This window comes from Indicator indicator, chromosome 9, assembly GCF_027791375.1.
Source record: "Indicator indicator isolate 239-I01 chromosome 9, UM_Iind_1.1, whole genome shotgun sequence".
NCBI classification, from domain to species: Eukaryota; Metazoa; Chordata; class Aves; order Piciformes; family Indicatoridae; genus Indicator; species Indicator indicator.
The window spans coordinates 32,418,995-32,438,552 of NC_072018.1; the positions used below are offsets into that span (position 1 = coordinate 32,418,995).

Genomic DNA, 19,558 nt, shown 5'->3' on the forward strand with positions numbered 1-19,558 from the left:
ACACAGACCACAGTCATTGCTGGATTTAATAGTTTCAGAGGTGAGACCTTGTGTTAGGTTCTGCTAATTTACACTGACACAGACTGACTCCTTCAGGCAGTTTGTATCCTCACAACTGCCCACATCTTGCTGTGACCCAGTGAGTGTGGCAGGGGCATGCCAAAGTCTTTCCTCACTCCTCTTTGCACTGCCCCAGGTCATGCCAGATGCACAGATTTCCAGAAAACGAGGGGAAAGGGTGGATTTGAGGACAGTGTGAAGGTAACTGGTGAGTGTGCAAAGAGAGGGAGGGTAGTCTGGCTGCAGAGAACAGAACAAAACAGAAAAGCAGGGGGGAAAAGAAGGAAAAAGCAAGCAAGAAGACAGCAATAGAGCACAAGACGTGTTATTTCTGCCAACCTGCCAAATTTAACACTCTGTCATACTCCTGAGAAGGAAAATCTGAACTTTCACTTTGCTGCAGAACAATGTGAGAAAAACTGCAGGAAGTGGGAAAAATACCCAAGACTTGGGTCACCCATCTCCTGCAGGGGCCACATTTCCAGTGATTTTAGAGGTATCTGATCCAGGCACATAAATAGAAAAGGGGAAACAGCAGCAGGGGCTGTTTCCTGCTCCTCTTCCTGAACACAAATGGAAGCTGCTCCCCGGGGATGGGGCAGCAAACACTTGTGCCTTGCTGTTTTCCACCGCCACACGGATCTGGGTGAACATTTACTACCAACCCTGGGAAAAACTGTTTAGCTCTAATAGCATCCAGGGGACGCAGCCAAGCTTGGATCCACAATGATCAAAACAGCTTTGCTTGGCTTGTTACACTTTCGTCTGTTCTAAAACAAGAGTTTCGATACAGATTTTTTTACGGGATACAGAAAATATTTTAATGAGGGAGTGGCCTGCTTTCCTGGGATGTCTCCCTGAATCCCTCTCAGAAGACATGTCCAGAATCATCCTTTCATTGCAAACTTCGATTTTGTTGGCATTTGCCACTGGTTGTTCTTGGTTCTTCAGCACCACACTCCTGGACTTACACCAGACCAGGTAAAAGGGAAAAAAGCAACACTCAGCCTGCAATTTTGGGAGTGAAAGCAGATGGAAACAGAGCTCCCTGAAATCCAACAGAAAAATAAAAAGCGTTTTGGGGTTTGTTTTTTTGCCTGTATTTGTCTTTTTTTTTTTTTTTTTTTTTTAATAAAATTGTCTCTTCAGCTGGTGACTTCCAAGCGCCAGAACTGGGAGTCCGGCTGGGACCCCGGGGCTGATGCCTGGATCCCCTGACCCTCTGGGCCCTGAGGCGCATGGATCCTCGCCCCTCCGAAATCCCCCGGTCCCGCTTCTCAGCCCCTTGAGGGCCTTCAACTCTCGGGGACGATCCGCAGACCCCGCAGGCCGCTCCAAGGACCCGGCCGGGACTGCAGGCCGCAGGACCGCGGGCAGGGACAGAGGAGCGCGGATCCCCCGATCCCCCGCCCCCCCGGCGGCTGATAGGGAGAAGCTCTTGCCCGTCATTCCCGCGAACGCTTTCGCAGCCCATTGGATGGCACGGCGCGGTGCCGAACAATGAGAAACGCCGAGGGGCGGGTAGAAGGCGGAACTCCCGCTCGGTGGCGGGAAAGGTACCGGTTTGGCGCCAAGCGGGAGCGCGGCGGCTGCAAGGTTCGGCTCGGCTCCAATCGGCTCGGCTCGGCTCGGCTCGGCTCGGCTCGGCTCGGACAGCGGGCGCTGCCGGGGCTAGGCCGGCTCCCACCCGCCTTCGCTCTCGCAGCACTGGTCCCTGCGCGGTCTTCTCGGCCTCTCCGAGCGAGCGCAGCATGGCGGCGGGCGTGCTAGAGGATGCGGAGCTGCGTGAGGCGCAGCGCGACTACCTCGATTTCCTGGACGATGAGGTGAGGCGGGGAGCGGGGCTGCACTGGAGAGACAGGGGCTGAGTAAGCCGCGTCCCGTGCTCTCCGGGGTTGGGTAGCAACCGGTCCCTGTAGCCGTCCCCGCTACTCCCTCCCCCTACCCCCCCCCCCAACTTGGTCGGTGGGACTAAAAGGACTAAAAGGAATCGAGCGCTGCAGGAACCGGCGCCTTGAGCCTCAGACCTTTACGAATTCATAGGATCACAGAGTGTTTTGGTTTAGAAGGGGATTTAAATAAGGTCATCCAGTCCAGCCCCCTTGCAGTCAGTAGGGACATCTTCAACTAGAGCAGGCTGCTCAGATCCCCATCCAACTTGATGTTAAATGCTTCCAGCTTCCATCTGCTGCCTCTCTGGGCAACCCGTGTCAGTGTTTCAGCACCTTTAGCATAAAAAATTAATTCCTCCTATCTAGTCTGAGTCTGCCCCGAGTTGAAGACATTAAGCTACCTTAACAACTAGTCTAAATTTCCCCCTTTTTAGTTTAAAGCTATCTCCCATTGCTCTATCATTACATGCCCTTGTAGAAAGTCCCTCTCCAGCTTTCTTATTGACCTCCTTTAGGTACTGAAAGGCCACAATAAGGTCTCCCTGGAGCTTTCTTTTCTCCAGGGGCTGAACAACCCCAACTTTCTCAGCCTGTCCCCTCAGCAGAGGGGTTCCAGCCCCTCAGTCACTTTTCGTGGCCTCTGCTTGACCCGCTCCAACAGGTCCATGTCTTGTGCTGAGGACCCCAGAGCTGGACACAGCACTGCAGGTGGGGGTTCATTAGACTGAAGTAGAGGGGCAGAATCCCCTGCTTTGACCTGCTGGCCACATTGTTTTGGGTGCAGGCCAGGATGTGGTTGGCTTGTAGGCTGTGAGTGCACATTGTTGTCTTATATCCAGCTGTTCATCCACCAATGCCCCCAATTCCTCCACAGGACTGCTCTTCATCCCTTCATCCCCCAGCCTGTATTGATCCCGAGAGTGGTGCAGGACCCAGCACTTGGCCTTGTTGAACCTCCGGAGGTTCATGCAAGCCCAATTCTCACTTCTCTGGTGTGCCAACTGCACTGTTCATCTTGGTGTCACCTGCAAACTTGCTGGGGGAGCAGCTGATCCCACTGTCTGTGTGATTGATTTTGGGTGTTATTTCCCCCACCCTTTCTTGCAGGAGGATCAAGGGGTGTACCACAGCAAAGTGCGGGACATGATCAGTGACAATCAGTATCGCCTCCTCGTCAACATCAACGACCTGCGCAGGAAGAACGAGAAGAGGGCCAACAGGTTGGTGTGGGGCAGCAGGGTTCTCCTGTAGCACCGTGCCCTAGGTGGGTTCTTAGAGGTCCAGCCCAGGTTTTGCAGGTTCTTTGTGCCAAAGAAAGGCCAAATCTTCTCCTGTGTACCGAGGCCTATATAAAAGGGTAGAGCTGATGTTATCCCCCATGATGTTATCCTGGAGAAGAGGAGGCTCAGGGGAGACTTCATTGCTGTCTACAACTACCTGAAGGGAGGTTGTAGCCAGGTGGGGGTTGATCTCTTCTCCCAGGCCATCAGTGACAGAACAAGAGGACACAGTCTCTCAAGCTGTGCCAGGGGAGGTTTAGGCTGAATGTTAGGAAGAAATTCTTCACAGAAAGAGAGATTGGCCAGTGGAATGTACTGCCCAGGGAGGTGGTGGGGTCACTGTCCCTGGAAGTGTTTAAAGTAAGACTGGATGAGGCAATTAGTGACATGGTTTAGTTGATTAGATGGTGTTGGGTGATACGTTGGACTTGATGATCTCAAAGGTCTTTTCCAACCTGGTTGATTCTGTGATTCTGTGATGTTCATTCATCCCTTCCAAGCTTGCAAACCCATCATGTGCCAAAAACCTTCTGCATCAAGCTGAGGTTGATTGTGTAATATAAATCATCTCCTTTCTAAGGATGTTTGAGAGTATTTTGGGCCAAGCTTTCCAGTCTGCACTGGAACATGTGAGGTTTTTCACATGTGGTTGGGTTTGTTCAGCTCTTGGCTGTTGGTAGTAGTGGACCTGACACAGAGCTGTGCTGAGCTTTGAGTTTTTCGTCTTTTGCTTCTTGTGAATTTGGTGAGTGCATGAAGGCATGGGAAGATGTTGAGGAGGAGGGCAGAAGGCGCTAATCTGCATTGTCACCTCCGTTGCAGGCTCTTGACCAATGCCTTTGAGGAGATGATTGCCTTCCAGCGTGCTCTGAAGGATTTTGTTGCCTCTGTTGACGCTACCTACGCCAAGCAGTATGAGGACTTCTACATTGGGCTGGAAGGCAGCTTTGGCTCCAAGCACGTGTCACCACGGACGCTGACAGCTTGTTTCCTCAGCTGCATTGTCTGTGTGGAAGGCATCGTGACAAAATGTGAGCCCAGGGGAAGACCCAGGGGCTTTGAGCAAAGGGGGTGGGTCCAGGTGTTTTCTGTGGCGGGCATATAATCCACCAGGAGCTATGGTACATCCTGTCAGCCTGGGCAAAGGGATCAGGGGACTTGGTAGAAGGTCTTGAGTATTGGAATGATCTCTGAACCCAACAAATCCTGGCCGTGGTTCACAGCAGGTTGTGTCCTAATTGCAGTTCAGCTTTGGAGACCTTGCTGGGGGACTGCTGACAGAGGGGTGGGCCATTCCTGCCCCTAACTTATCTTTCCTCCAACTTCAGGCTCTCTGGTTCGTCCAAAGGTGGTCCGGAGTGTCCATTACTGCCCAGCTACTAAGAAGACTATTGAGCGCCGCTACACAGACATGACTTCCCTGGATGCTTTCCCATCCAGCTCTGTCTACCCTACAAAGGTGAGGTGAAATAGCCTAATGTACCAGCAGCGATGGGTGTTGGCAGCTTTAGACTGTGGATCTGGTGAACTCCAGTCCCTGTCAGTCCTGATAACCCTGGCCAGCTGTCTGCTGCATGCTGGGCAATGCAGTCTGTCTTCCCACTGCTCCGCTGACCCCCTTCTTCTCCCTGTCCTCCTGAAAGGTGCTAAGGCTTTTTGTTGGGATTCCTCTAGGATGAAGAGAATAACCCCTTGGAGACAGAGTTTGGCCTCTCAGTCTACAAGGACCATCAGACCATCACCATTCAGGAGATGCCTGAGAAGGCACCAGCAGGGCAGCTGCCACGCTCGGTGGATGTCGTTCTGGATGATGACCTGGTGGACAAGGTGAAGCCTGGGGACCGCATCCAGGTGGTGGGGACTTACCGCTGCCTGCCAGGAAAGAAGGGGGGTTACACTTCAGGGACTTTCAGGTGAGCCTTCTTTTGTCTTGACTTCAGCCCTCCCACCAGGTCATATCTCTGGAAGATGAGATCTAGGGTAGGCAAGTGGCCGTCACAGAGCTGGACATTGGCTTGTACCTTGCTCTTTAGCATCAGTGCGTAGCTGTGAGCTCCAGCTTTTGTGAAGAGGAGGCTGGATGCTCTTAAAGATGCTCCACTGATGACCCAGTGCAGTTGGATAGATGGGGCTACAGCTCTTGGAGCTTTCCAGCCTGCTCCAGGACTTTGTGTAGAGCAAAGGATGACCACCCTGTGGTTTCTGTTGTGGTGTTGTGACCTGTAGGCTCTGTGGGCTTTGTGGACCTGATTGTGGCTGTCTGCCTTAGAATCATAGAACTGAGGTGGAGAAGGCCTTTGAGGTCATGAAGGCGTTAGCTTAGAACAGCCAATTCCACCACTAAGCCATGTCCTTCAGCACCATATTTACACATCTTTTAAGTATTTCCAGGGATGGTGACTCCACCATTTCCCTGGGCAGCCTGTTCCAGGGCTTTTGGTGAAGATTTTTTTTTTCCTAATAACCTAAAACTCCCCTGGTTCCTTCTCCAGGACAATTCTCATTGCCTGCTACGTGAAGCAGATGAGCAAAGACGTTCGGCCTCTCTACTCTGCTGCTGATGTGGCCAAGATCAAGAGGTTCAGCAAGAGTCACTCCAAGGTACTGAAGTCTTTATATCTGGAAGACTTCTATGGGATCATGAGGTTGCAGCTAGAGCAGCTTTAAGGCTTAGCATGTGCCTAAGGAGACGCCTTGCTGGGTTGTGAGGAACTCTTCAACCCTCTCAGTGATGTTGCTGGATTTACCATGCATGTCCTTTTCGTTTTCTGCTTATGCTTTGATCTGATCCTGGGGGTTGTGTTGCTCCTTTCTGCCTGCTGGCAGCTCTGCACAGGTGTCAAGACAGAGATCTGGCCATGTTGTGTCAGCTGGTTGCTAGAGGAGTTTCCTCTGCAGAAGAAGCATCTCCCCCTTCAGACCCCAAAACAGAATGAGGTATTGAGGTCTGCCCCAGCCTGGTCTGATGCTCAGATCTGTACTTCATAGTGTGGTGAGGAGAAAGCTTTGCTCTCACAGGGGCTGCTGCTTCCAGTGCTTGCTTGGATGACTGTGACAGGGTGGACTGGGACTTCAGAACCCCATTGGAAGAAAACTCTAGCCAAGGGTCTTCTCTTTTCTAAATGATTTCCATCCCTGTGGTTCTGTAATAGGAATAAGCTACTTTTTTGTGTGTGCTGAAATGGACTTCTGAAGTGTTTCTCCTTGACCTGACTTACTACAGTCCATCTGATGGGCTGTGCTTTGCCTCTTCTGCCTTAGGATATCTTTGACCAGCTGGCAAGATCCCTGGCTCCCAGCATCCATGGGCATGAGTACATCAAAAAGGCCATTCTCTGCTTGCTGCTTGGAGGGGTGGAGAAGATCCTGGAGAATGGGAGCCGCATCCGAGGAGACATCAACATCTTGCTGATAGGTCTGGGAAAGCTGAGCAGAGGCACCCTCAGCTGATAGTGTTGGGGGATGAGATGAAGGAGCATTGTTCTGGGCTTGGTTTGTGTAATTGAGGTTAGATGGGATCTCCTCTGATCCAAGCATGTGGATCATGTTGCTCTGGGACTTGTCCAGTTGGTTTTGAACACCTGGATGGGATCCCATGACCTTTGTGGGCCACTGTCCCAATGTTTGACCCACCCTCAAGGAGATTTTTTTTTTTTTCTTCTGCCTTCCAACTGCGATTTCCTGTGTTCCAAATTGTCCCCATTACCTCTGGTCCTATCATCATCATGCATCTCTTGAAACTCTAGCTCCATCTTCTCTGTTTTCTCTCACTGAGTCATTGAAGAAGGCAAGATCATTTGATCACTTTCTTTTCTGAAGGCTGAACAGCCCCACTTCTGTCCCCTTTTCCTTCTCACTTGCCCCTGCACTGAGGAGCCCCAGACAGGACACAGTATCCAGGTGGTGCACAGTTAGTATCCAGGTGATGTGCAGTTGCTAAACGTGGTCTTCTCCATTTCAGGAGACCCTTCTGTTGCCAAGTCTCAGCTGCTGCGGTATGTGCTCCACACCGCGCCCCGCGCCATCCCCACCACTGGCAGAGGCTCCTCTGGTGTTGGCCTGACTGCTGCTGTCACCACTGACCAAGAAACTGGTGAGGAGCAGGCTGGTTCCTGGTGGGAGCTGTCAGAGGGCTGCCTGTTAACACCTGAGAGATACTCTGCAGGATCATAGAATCCTAGAATGGTCTGCGTTGGAAAGGATCTTTAAAAGTCATCTAGTTCAACTCTCATGCAGTGAGTGGGGACAATCTCACTAGAGCAGGTTGCTCAGATCCCTATCCAACCTGACCTGGAATGTTTCCAGGGGGGTGGCTTCTATCACCTCTCTGGGCAACTTGTGCCAGTGTCTCACAACCCTTACTGTGAAAAATGTGTTCCTTTTCCTGCTGTTCATTCTGCAGTGATACAGGACTTGCTGCATCCAAAAGCTTTTTAGCAGCAACAGTGGTGTTTAGGGGTATTGTCTCCACTTCTGTTAGGTGGTAGTCTTGTTTACTCTTCTCTTTGGTGCACCCCATGTGAGGCCTAGCAGCAGCCCAGTTCTTGTTGTCTTCTTCATGAACTTGCTCCTCATCCTAAATGTCCCACTTTGGCTCTCAGGTTGGGTAGGAGATAGAATCATAGAATTGTTTAGGTTGGAAAACACCTTTAGGATCATTGAGTCCAGCCATAAACCCAACACTGCCAAGTCCACCACTAAACCATGTCATAGAATCAAGGTTGAAGAGGGCCTTTAAGGTCATCGAGTTCAAGCATGAAGTTAGAACAGCCATTTGCACCACTAAACCGTGTCCCCTCAGCACCACATCTACACCTCTTTTTAAATCCTTCCAGGGATGGTGGTACCACCACTTCCCTGGGCCACCTGTTCCAGGGCTTGACTACCCTTTTGGTGGAGGTGGGCAGCCCTGAAGGGTGCTGCTGCTCTCTGACGCTTATCCTAGTTGCAAGGTTGATGATATGGCAGAGGGGGATGTCAGGGTGGCCAGCAGGAGCAGGGAAGTCATTCTGCCCCTGTACTCAGCACTGGTTAGGCCACACCTTGAGTACTGTGTCCAGTTCTGAGCCTCCTCAGTTCAAGAAGTTGAGTTGCTTGAACATGTCCAGAGAAGGGCAACAAAGCTGGAGAGGGGTCTGGAGCACAAGCCCTGTGAGGAGTGGCTGAGGGAGCTGGGGTTGTTTAGCTTGGAGAAGAGGAGACCTTATTGCTGTCTACAAGTACTTGAAGGGAGGTTGTAACCAGGTGGGGGTTGATCTCTTCTCCCAGGCAACCAGCACCAGAACAAGAGGACACAGTCTCAAGCTGTGCAGGGGAAAGTTTAGGCTTGAACTGAGAAAGAAGTTCTTCCCAGAAAGAGAGATTGCCCATGGGAATGGGCTGCCCAGGGAGGTGGTGGGGTCAACATCCCTGGAGGTGTTTAAGAAGAGCCTGGATGAGGCACTTAGTGCCATGGTCTGGTTGATTAGTTAGGGTTGGGTGATCGGTTTGACTTGATGATCTTGGAGGTCTCTTCCAACCTGGCTGATTCTGTGATTCTGTGTGAGCCTGAGGCAGGAGAAGGGTGGTTAGAAGGGTGGTTGATCTCTCCCTCCCGCCCTACCCCACCCCAGGTGAGCGGCGCCTGGAAGCGGGGGCCATGGTGTTGGCCGACCGGGGGGTGGTGTGCATCGACGAGTTCGACAAGATGTCCGACATCGACCGCACGGCCATCCACGAGGTGATGGAGCAGGGCCGCGTCACCATCGCCAAGGCTGGCATCCACGCCCGCCTCAACTCCCGCTGCAGCGTCCTGGCTGCCGCCAACCCCGTCTATGGCCGGGTGAGTGCCGGTGGGTGCTGGGTTGGAAATTCCACAGCCCTCCCCAGCGGGCTGGAAGCAAATGACAGCTGTGTTTACAAAGCAAAACTACAATCTGCAATGGAATGCAATGAATATATGTACAAAATAGACACTATAGCAGATACTTACCATTAATGAACAGCACAAGGACCCCCCTGGTCAAAGAGCAGGGATGCTGCTAATGGCTTCGCCTTTCCCTGCCTCCTTTCCTACCCCCCTGTATGCAAAGGCACAAGTGAAAGAGCAGAGAGATATTAGAACTTAGCCAAAACAATGCAGCCAAAGTTAAGCAGAAGCCAGCAGAAGCACAAAGTTAGTATCTCCCAGAGCAAAGAGGTGAGAAGAGAGAGATTGTTTTTGTACAACTAGTTTAAGTCCCTTATCTCTCCAATGGGATTGTTTAGAACTATCATTATTTTCCTTCTTACACTCAGTAGTGATTTATTTTATGTTCTACTACCTTCTCTTCAAGATCTGTGGAAAATATTTAAAGGCATAGCCTAAAGCTACCACGTGGCAGTTCCTTGTCCCCTCCACAGTGAGGGATGTTGGGAGCTGTTTTGATGGAGGAGTGTGGTAGTTTCAGGCTGTGCTTGGAAAATTTTCCACAGATCTTGAACAGAAAGTGGTAGAACGTAAATAAATCACCATTGGATGTAAAAAAGGAAAATAATGATAAATTCTAAACAATCCCATTGGATAGATAGTGACAGAACAAGAGGACACAGTCTCAAGCTGCACCAGGAGAAGTTTAGGCTTGAGGTGAGGAGAAAGCTCTTCACAGAAAGAGTATTTGGCCATGGAATGGGCTGCCCAGGGAAGTGGTGGAATCACCATCCCTGGAGGTGTTCAAAAAAGATTGGATGTGGCACTTGGAGCCATGGTTTAGTTGTCAGGTGGTGTTGGGTAATACGTTGGGCTTGATGATCTCTGAGGTCTTTTCCAACCTGGTTGATTCTGTGATAACAAACATAAGCTAGTAGGATAAACTAACTTCCTCTCTTTTTGGCTTCCTCACTCTGGGAGACCCTAACTTGTGCTTCTGCTTGGCTTATTGCTGCTGCAGACTGGGTTTAGTGTGGTGTCCAGCTGTCTGGGCATCCATCCTTTAAGGCCTGGTCTGAGGAGGCCCTGCTGGTGTCCTTGGCAGCCAAGGCTAGCCCAAGTCTGTGACCCCTTACACTATCTTATTGTAGTATGACCAGTATAAGACACCCATGGAGAACATAGGCCTGCAAGACTCCTTGCTGTCCCGCTTCGACCTGCTCTTCATTGTGCTGGACCAGATGGACCCTGACCAGGACAGGGAGATCTCAGACCACGTCCTGCGCATGCACCGTTACCGCAACCCCAACGAGCAGGATGGGGATGGTGAGTTGCCTGCACCAACAGCCTCCTTGCTGCTCAGTCCTGGCCTTTCTTGGTGAGTGTCACCTCGTGGTGGCAGCTCTTTGGGCTCAGCATCCATGGCTTTGTTGGAGACTGCTTTTGATGGCTCTTGGGAGTTGCTTCAGAAGCTGAAAGCCCCATTCTCTGTGACCCTTCCCTCTCCAGCCATGCCTCTGGGCAGTGCCGTGGATATCCTGGCTACGGACGACCCTGACTTTGCTCAGGAGGAGGAGCAGGAGCTCCAAGTGTATGAGAAGCATGATGACCTCCTGCATGGGCCCAACCGCCGCAAGTGAGTCCTTCCTTCCACATTCCCTGGAGCTGTGTGGGGGTTTCCAGTTGGCGGGTTTGGCTTGAGTAATTAACCCAGGCAGTGGCTGACTGGTGGTGCTAGCAATAACCTGTGTGGTCCACAGGGAGGTATGTGGGCAGGATGCCAAGGGAGCCCTCCTCTGGGCTTGATTTCTCATGTGGGGCAGGTGGGGAATACCTCCTGGAGCTGAATTTTTTTTAGCCTTTGGAATAAACTGCCCGGGGAGGTGGTGGATTCCCCTACATTAGACACTTTCAAGGCCCAGCTTGACAGGATGCTGGGCCATCTCATTTTGGCTATATTCTTACCCAGAAAGGTTGGACTAGATGATCCTTGAGGTCTCTTCCAACCTGGTATTCTAGGAAGCTATGAATTCCCCACATGCCCAGACACCCACTAAGGGCAAAAAGCAGGAAGCCCACTTCAGCAAACCTTTGTGTATCATAGAATCATAGCATCCATTCCCTGCAGGGAGAAGGTTGTCAGCATGGAGTTCATGAGGAAGTACATCCACGTAGCCAAGATGATCAAGCCTGTCTTGACCCAGGAGTCAGCGAGCTACATAGCGGAGGAGTACTCACGCCTGCGCAGCCAGAGTGAGATGAACTCAGACGTCGCCAGGGTAAGGCCTGAGAGCAGCTCCCTCTTGGGCCAGGAGGAGGGAAACTGAGGCACAGGGCTCCCCTCATCCCTTACAGGTGTTTTCCACCCCTGTTGGGATGCCATGGTAAGTGTCAGCCTCGTAGAACCACTTCTCTCCGTTCCCTACCAGACGTCCCCCATCACGGCTCGTACCCTGGAGACCCTGATCCGCCTCTCCACGGCCCACGCCAAGGCCAGGATGAACAAGACAATTGATTTGCAGGATGCAGAGGCAGCTGTGGAGCTGGTGCAGTTTGCCTACTTCAAAAAGGTAGGGGAAGGGTGTCCCTCACTACTCAGAGGGTCCTTGAGCTTGGTGCAGGCTAAGCACAGTGGGCTGCAGATTGGGTCCTTTCCTGGTAATAGTGTGGGATGAGGCCACCATGGTGAGATCTTGGGTCTCTTGGAGTTGGTCCCTTAAAAGCAGCTTGAGTGGAAAAGGGTTTTCAGTCCATCCTGTCTTTGCTACACAGGTGCTGGAGAAGGAGAAGAAGCGCAAAAAGCGGGCAGAGGAGGACTCTGAGACTGAGAAGGAGGAGGATGAGCAGTCACAGCCCAAGGAGGGGCGCAGGATGAGGAGGTAGGAGCCAGAGCAAGGGAGGGGAGGATGTCATGCAAGGGCAACAGTCTCTTGAGGTTCAGACAGTGCTGGCCTTGGGAAGAATTCCATGTTTTGCTCAACCTCTTAGGGGTTATCATCTCTCCCAATTTGCAGTAGAGGGATGTGATTATTTCATGGGTAAGGAACTGGCTTTGGGACCATGTCCAAAGAGCTGCAGTCATGGACCTGGTGTCCAAATGGAGATTAGTAGTGAGTGGTGTCCCTCAGGGATCTGTGCAAGCCTCATAAGGCTCAACAAGGCCAACTTCAAGGTGCTGCACATGAGCAGGGCCATCCTTGCTATTAATCCAGGCTGGAGGTGAAGGGGTGGAGAGCAGCCCTGTGGAGAAGGACTTGGGGGTACTGGTGGGTGAAAAGCTGGGCACGAGCTGGCAATGTAGACTCAGCCCATAAAGCCTACTGTATCCTGGGCTGTGTAGCCAAAGCAATGTGGCCAGGAGGTCAAAAGAGGGGATTCTGTCTCTCTGCTCCACTCTGGTGGGATCCCACCTGAAGGGTAGATTTAAATTAGTCAGAAGTTAAAAAAAATAAGGGCAGTGTGACACTGGAACAGGTTGCCTAGGGAAGTTGTAGGTACTCCATTGTTGAAAGTCATCAAGGGCAGGTTGAATGGGGCTTGGAGCAACCTGATGTAGTGAAAGATACCCCTGCCTGTGTTAGAGGGGTTGAACTAGATGATCATTGAATATCCCTTCCAATCCAAACCTTTGTGTGGCTATGTCAGCCACAACCCTTGGATCTGATACCGGCTTGGGGATCCCATGACGTGCACAGGGATCTGTGGCTGAAGTTGGCTTACCTGTGAGCTGCAGGTACCCTCTGAGGGTCTGGCCAGACATCTCCAGGAGCTAAGGGTTGAGGGGCTCCTGAGCTCTGCAGTTCATCTGGAGCAGAGGTGACCTCTTTTTCCCTAATCAGGAGAAAGAAGGCACGCACAGAAGGGGAGGGAGACTCATATGATCCCTATGACTTCAGTGATGCTGAGGAGGAGATGCCGGAGGGTAGGTCTCTTGAATTTGTGTCACCTTGCTCTTGAGGGTGCTGCTTCTTTCTGTCCTGGTGGGTCTGTGCTCCTGGGGAGCAGTGATGGTTTGGGGTCACTCGAGGTCCCTGGTATTGTGTGGCATCACCCACCACTCCAAAGCAAGGTTAGTGACCCCCCGTGGCCAAGTGGGACAGGAGAATTCTTACGGCTGATTAACCTTTTTCCATCCGCTTCCAAACTGCTGCAGAAGTAACAATGTTGGGAGGGAATTTGGCATCACCCACCCCATCCTCAGGCCAAGTGCTTTTGCTCTTGGCAACTTGAAGGCAACTCTTCTTTCTGCTCCAGTCCAGGCACACACTCCCAAGACTCCAGAAGCCTCAGCTGCTGGCGAAGCGAAGAAGACGGAGTTGGCTGAACCAAGGTGAGCAGGGCCTGGAGGAGGTGTCTGTTTGTGCATGTCCTACCCCACCCTGCTGGGTCCAATCTGTTTTCTGATGCTGGAGGTGTGTCTGTGCTGAGTGCTCCTGCTCTGCTTTCAGCTCTCCTGTTGGATGCTGCTTCTGGAATGGGGAAGGGTTGAGGCATCCTGGGCTGGGATGGAAGAGGGAAGGTCTTGTGTGGGCTCTGAGGGGAATTACTTCTTGTTTGCCTGACCAGGTTGAAAGCATTCAAGGCTGCCCTCCTGGAGGTCTTCAAAACTTCCCATGCCCAGTCTGTGGGTCTGAAGAACGTGATGGAGTCCATCAACCGTGACAACCCTGAACCCTTCTCTCTGGCTGAAGTAAAGATGGCACTGGCACACATGCAAGATGACAACCAGATCATGGTGTCTGATGACATTGTCTTCTTAATCTAAACATCTGGGTGGAAAAGCCTAAGTTCTCATGGACTCTCAGTCTGGAGATTGTGTGTTTGCCTTTAATTTTCTCCTGAATGCTTCATCTGGCTGAGCTGAACTTTGGGGAGCTCAAGTCTGAGCACTTTACAGTTCTTCCTTGCTGTACATTGCTGGCAGTAAAACAAAAAAGCCAGGAGCTCTGGAAACTCTCATCCTTTTGCTGTCTTCAAACTGGAGTATTCAGGAAGAGGTTTGTTCCTGCAAGGAGCCAAAAGTCGAAACTTCAGTGCACATGATCAGTGTTCTTAATGTGTTGGTTTTAGCTTTGGTGGTAAGAGTTGCAGCCTTTGAATAAAGAGATCTGGATGCAGGGACCCAAAATCCAGTAGCAGTCATGGTAAGAAGCAATGGGACCTCCACTATTAGTAGTGAAGCTTTTATTTGTCCCCTTTCTTTTTCCCCACTTACACAGCCTAGAGCTGCTTGTCTCAAGTAAAGCTACATAATGCCTGTCCTTTTTGTGACCAGCCTCTTCCCCAGCTCCTACCCACCTTATGGAGGATGATTCCTGCTGATGGAGGGTAAAGTGTAGCCTGACCTGCTCCATCACCTGTGGGTCAGCTTGACTTCCAGATTTCACAGCTCTGCTGGGAGTTTTGGCCCCAGGTGGCTGGGAAGGGCCTGGGATGCTCAGAGCTGTTGGCTCTGGCACAGATGGGTTTGGTCTCCAGCTGCTCCTGGCTTCAGTGCCTGTATGAATTTTAATGGAACAAATGGGAGGAAACCTTAAAGGTCAAAGCCACTGGGGCCAGAGACCGTGCATCCCCTGTATGTCCTGCTGGCTGAGCTGCTGCAAATCTTCCTTTGTCCTGTGGAAGGTAACCATAAGCTAGTGGGATTCTAAAAGCCTTCCCTTGTTCTCGAGGGGATTTGTTGGACTGTCTTGCTTTCTGGGAACACAGAGGTGGCCACTTCCTCGAGGGAGACTATTCCTAGAAAGCAGCAGGCAGCCATGGTTTTGGATGGCTTTCCAGGAAAGCCACATGGGCAGTCAGACCAGTCTCAGCTGTTCATGATGCCAGAGCTGCTGAAGCTTTCTGATTTGATTTTATATTTTCAGTTGAAATTTGAGGTTTGTTTTTGGTCTTGGCAAGTTTGAGGTTAAGTTTTAGAGGAGACCTCTGATCAGCAGAGGCTGCTTGCTTTTATCTCTGCCCATCTCTGGGCACCTGCAGTTCCTGTGCCCTTCTTTCTAGGTGCCATAAATGTTGACTTCAATAACAAAAATAAACACCGTTTCCACCTTGACTTCCTGCTCTTCTCTTGTAAACTGCTTCCAGTTCTGGGGATGCAACTCTGTAGTCCTAAAATCATGGAAAGGTAGAATTGGTTTTGGTTGGGAAAGACCTTCAAGATCATTAACCTAACTCTACCCTCTCACCACTACCCAATGTCCCTTAGCAGCACATCTACTCATCTTCTGGGGACTTGTGCTGCTTTGGAAAGCCTTCAGCCTTCTTTGGGCTCAGGGGTGGTGTTGGACACATCCTTCCACCGTGTTGCCCTTGCCGTGGTGAACCAGACACTTGCAGAAATGCACTTGGGGTAGATGAGTAACAAATATGGGCAAGCTCCTGCTTCTCCCACCACAGCTGTTTGGCCTTTGCCATGCACAGGGAGGAAACCTTCCATTTTTCTTCATATCTGTTGAATTATAAAAGCCTGATGCTGAGCTGCTAGCATCCAGCACAGCTGTGACAGCAGACTTTAAAGTTTGGAGGGGATTTGGCAAGGTTGCAGCCTCCTAAAGATCTTCAGATGGATATGTTGCACTTCTACACAGTGACCTGATCTACTTGAAGATGTCCCTGCCTGTTGCAGGGGACTTGGTCTAGATGACCCCTTCCAACCCAAACCATTGTATAATTCTATGACCTCAGACCTAGGGCTGGTGTCTGGCTTTGTGTAACTACAAACTACAGGTGGTCAGAGTTCTGTCTCAGTGGCTTTGTTGCACAGCTCCAGGCCTGAGCTTTGTGGGGCTGGGAGGGAAGAGGAGCCAGCATGCTCTGTTCCTGCACTGCCACCACACTGCAAAGCCCTTGGGCAGGAGCAATGGGGCAAATGTACCCTTTTTTGGGGGTGTAGATGAACTTTTCTTACCAACTCCTTTGTGGGCAAAGGAACAAAGCCTTTTCTTCTGGAAGAATCCTTGGATGCTTAGGAAAAGCCTTCCTGGTAGTACATCTCATAGGACATGAGGAAATGGCCTCAAGTTGCACTAGGAGACGTTTAGGCTGGGTATTAGGAAAAATTTCTTGACCCAAAGGGTGTCAAGCCCTGGAACAGGCTGCCCTGGGAAGTGGTGGAGGTGCCATTCCTAGGTGGACTTGGCACTGCTGGGTTAGTGGCTGAACTCTATGACCTTAAAGGTCTATTCCAACCTAAACAGCTCCAGGAGTCTATGACATTGCCCTGCTGCAGCAGTGGGGGTACTGTCCTCCTGCCTTCTAACTGCTGGCTTTTGGAGGCTGTCCCTCTTTGTGGATCCCAGCAGGAAGCAGTGAGGGCATGTGGCTTTTTAGATGCATCTATCTCCTCTTTCTGGTGAGACCACCTTGTTTTCCCTGCCCTTGTGGTTGGGAACTGCTAATACTGTGTTTCTCATGACAAGACACCAGGAGGAGCTCCAGGGTAGGTAAATCCATGGTTTATTTTGCTGTTTTACAGCCTAGGACAACAGGGTGTAGCTATCTACCTGCCCTGTGTGCTGGTGACCACCTCAGTACATCAATCACAGAATACCAGGCTGGTAAGGACCTCAAAGATAATTCCATCCAACCTTTCTTAGTAAAAACACAGTCTAGGTAACAGGGCCCAGGACCCTGTCTAGATGAATTGTCCATTGGTGGGGACTTGCCCTCTTCCCTGAGGAGATTATTCCAAAGGCTGATTGCTCTCATTGTGAACATTTTTTCCTTCTGTGTCCAATGGGAACCTCCCCAGAAGTAGCTTCTACCTGTTACCCCTCCTCTTTTCCATGTGACTCCTTATAAAAAGAGAGTCTCCATCTTTGTAGTCACCTTTTAAATACTGGAACATGGTGATAAGGTTCATCCTGAGCCTTCTTTTCTCAAGATTGAACTTGGCAGTTTCCCAGTCCTTGGATGATCTGTATGGTCTTTCCCTGGACCCTGTCCACATCTTTTTTGCATACCTCTTTTATTTAGAATCATAGAATCAGTCAGGGTTGGAAGGGACCACAAGGATCATCCAGTTCCAACCCCCCTGCCATGGGCAGGGACACCTCACACTAGATCAGGCTGGCCAGAGCCTCATCCAGCCTGGCTGCAAACACCTCCAGGGATGGGGCCTCAACCACCTCCCTGGACAACCCATTCCATTTATTCGCAATTTTTTAGGCCCTTGACAGAGTTTTTTTAGCTGGCAAGGGAAACCCAAAACCCTGATCCTTGTAGAGGAACTGACTTGGCTGGTGTGTATGTGAATCATCCATAGCTTGTGGGACAGTTTGTGGGAGCTGTGGCTGATCAGCAGAGCAGCTTGCTGGCAGCCACCAGGTCTGCCAGCATCCCTGCTCCTGAGTACAGTCACTGCTGGACAACAGGGCAGGGACAGCTCTGCAAAAAGAATTTGTGACTCAGTCCAATCTGACCTGGAATGTTTCCAGGGCTGGGGCGTCTACCACCTCTCTGGGCAGCCTGTGCCAGTGTCATCACCCCTTGTTCTGCTGCAACAGGCCCTGATAAAAAGGTTGTCTTTATCTTTCTTGTAGGTCCCTTTTAAGTACTGAAAGTTTGCAAGAAGGTCTTCCTGGAGCGTTCTCCTCTCCATACTGAGCAACCCCAACTCTTTCAACCTTTCCTCACAGCAGAGGTGCTCCAGTCCTCCGACCTTCTCTGGACCTTCTCTAATAGGTCCATGTCTTTCTTGTGCTGAGGTTTCCAGAGTCAGACACACTGTTCCAGGTAAGGTCCACCTTCTTAACAAATAGTGTTTTGGAATGGCATCATGCAGCCAGACTAGAAGGTTATAGAATCATAGAATTGTTAGGGTTGGAAGGGACCTCAAGGATCATCCAGTTCTAACCCCCCTGCCATGGGCAGGGACACCTCACACTACATCAGGTTGCTCACAGCCACATCCAGCCTGGCCTTAAAAACCTCCAGGGATGAGGCTTCCACCACCTCCCTGGGCAACCTGTGCCAGTGTCTCACCACCCTCATGGTGAAAAACTTCTTCCTTGCATCCAATCTGAATCTACCCATTTCTAGTTTTGTTCCATTCCCCCCAGTCCTATCACTCCCTGACCCCTTGAAAAGTCCCTCCCCAGCTTTCTTATAGCCCTCTTCAGATACTGGAAGGCCACAATAAGGTCTCCTCAGAGCCTTTTCTTCTCCAGAGAGGTTGAAGCAACATCATACTCTTCTGTACCTTGTGTGCTGTTTTCCCCTGGGTACTATAGAAAATGGGGCTGGAAGGGATCTTAGAAAGGAGCTTAGTTGGCAGCTGTGACCTCTTGCTCTGTAGAAGCACCTCTGGTGGAGTCATTGCTGGTCAGTGATTGTCTAATTTATCCCTGAAGATCTGCATATGACAGTTAAGCTCAGTTTTCTCTTGTGTGGCCAAGGAAAAAGCTGATTTCTTTGACTTTGAAACTACCACATCTTTTAGACTGAATAATATTTTATGGATTTCAATGATTTTATGGATCCCACTGGATCAGATTTCCCCCTGGAAAGTGGGTAGTGTGCAACCTCTCTTGAGGGCCATCATGCTCCTTTTGGGATTAAAGATCACAGGTAATAAAAAGAGGGATTCAGGGAATGTCAGTTGGGCAACCAAAGTGTTTGGTCTTGTATGTGCTTTCTTTCAAGTTATGGCCCTAGTAATTCACCTGATCCCATTTCTGCTGAGAGGGACTGAGAACAGGAGCTCCAGGTCTGGCCCCGACCCTTGTTTGGTATAGGGTGACCCAATATGAAGATCATGTGCCCCTGTGCATCACCCATCACTCAGTTCATCTGTCCTTCCACCAGGGTTGGGCCATGCACCCAGGCATCTCTCTGGTGCCTTATTTAATGTATAGCACTTGGTATTATGTTTCTTAAGCCCTTTGACCGCCTCTCAGCAGGGCTATCGATGCCAGAAATTCAAAGCCCTCTTTATCTGCCTGTGGCACTCAGAGTGTGAAAGTAGGGGTGAAATCCCCACACCAGCACTGTCAGCATCAGCTAACCCCTGCCTCCAAATCAACTCACAATTCTGGCCAAAGCATGAATCACAGGATCACAGAATGGTAGAGGTGGTGAAAGGGACCTCTGGAGATCATCTAGTCCAAGCCCCCTGCTAAAGCAGATTCATCTAGAGCAGGTTGCACAGGATTGCACCCAGGCAGGTTTGGAATCTCTCCAGAGAAGGAGACTCCACAGCCTCTTGGAGCAGCCTGTTTTAGCAAAGCTGAGCTCGTGGTGACAGTCAAAAATGAGGTTGGCCAATCACTTGTAGAAGGAGCCTGAAGGTGCTGCTGGTGACCTCTGAGGACCACCAGTGATGACACAGAGCTGCAGTCACTGTCGTGCCGGAGCAGAGCATGCTGAGGGCCCCATGCGAAGGTTTCTGCTGCTGGTGTCTGGGGCACACTCAGCCAGCCACATTTCCCCTCAAAATT

At 50.8% G+C, this 19,558-nt stretch overlaps 1 protein-coding gene across 1 annotated transcript; it reads left to right on the forward strand.

Annotated features, from left to right (window-relative positions):
* Positions 1-1,811: 1,811 nt before the first annotated feature.
* On the forward strand, positions 1,812-13,884 carry MCM3 (minichromosome maintenance complex component 3). Its single transcript, XM_054383555.1, has 17 exons — positions 1,812-1,886; positions 3,060-3,172; positions 4,055-4,263; positions 4,561-4,691; positions 4,907-5,145; positions 5,725-5,833; positions 6,494-6,647; positions 7,194-7,325; positions 8,845-9,053; positions 10,271-10,445; positions 10,629-10,755; positions 11,248-11,398; positions 11,549-11,689; positions 11,892-11,998; positions 12,959-13,041; positions 13,374-13,449; positions 13,686-13,884. Exons 1-17 carry the CDS (start codon positions 1,812-1,814, stop codon positions 13,882-13,884), a joined length of 2,430 nt encoding a protein of 809 aa, XP_054239530.1.
* The last annotated feature ends 5,674 nt before the right edge of the window (positions 13,885-19,558 follow it).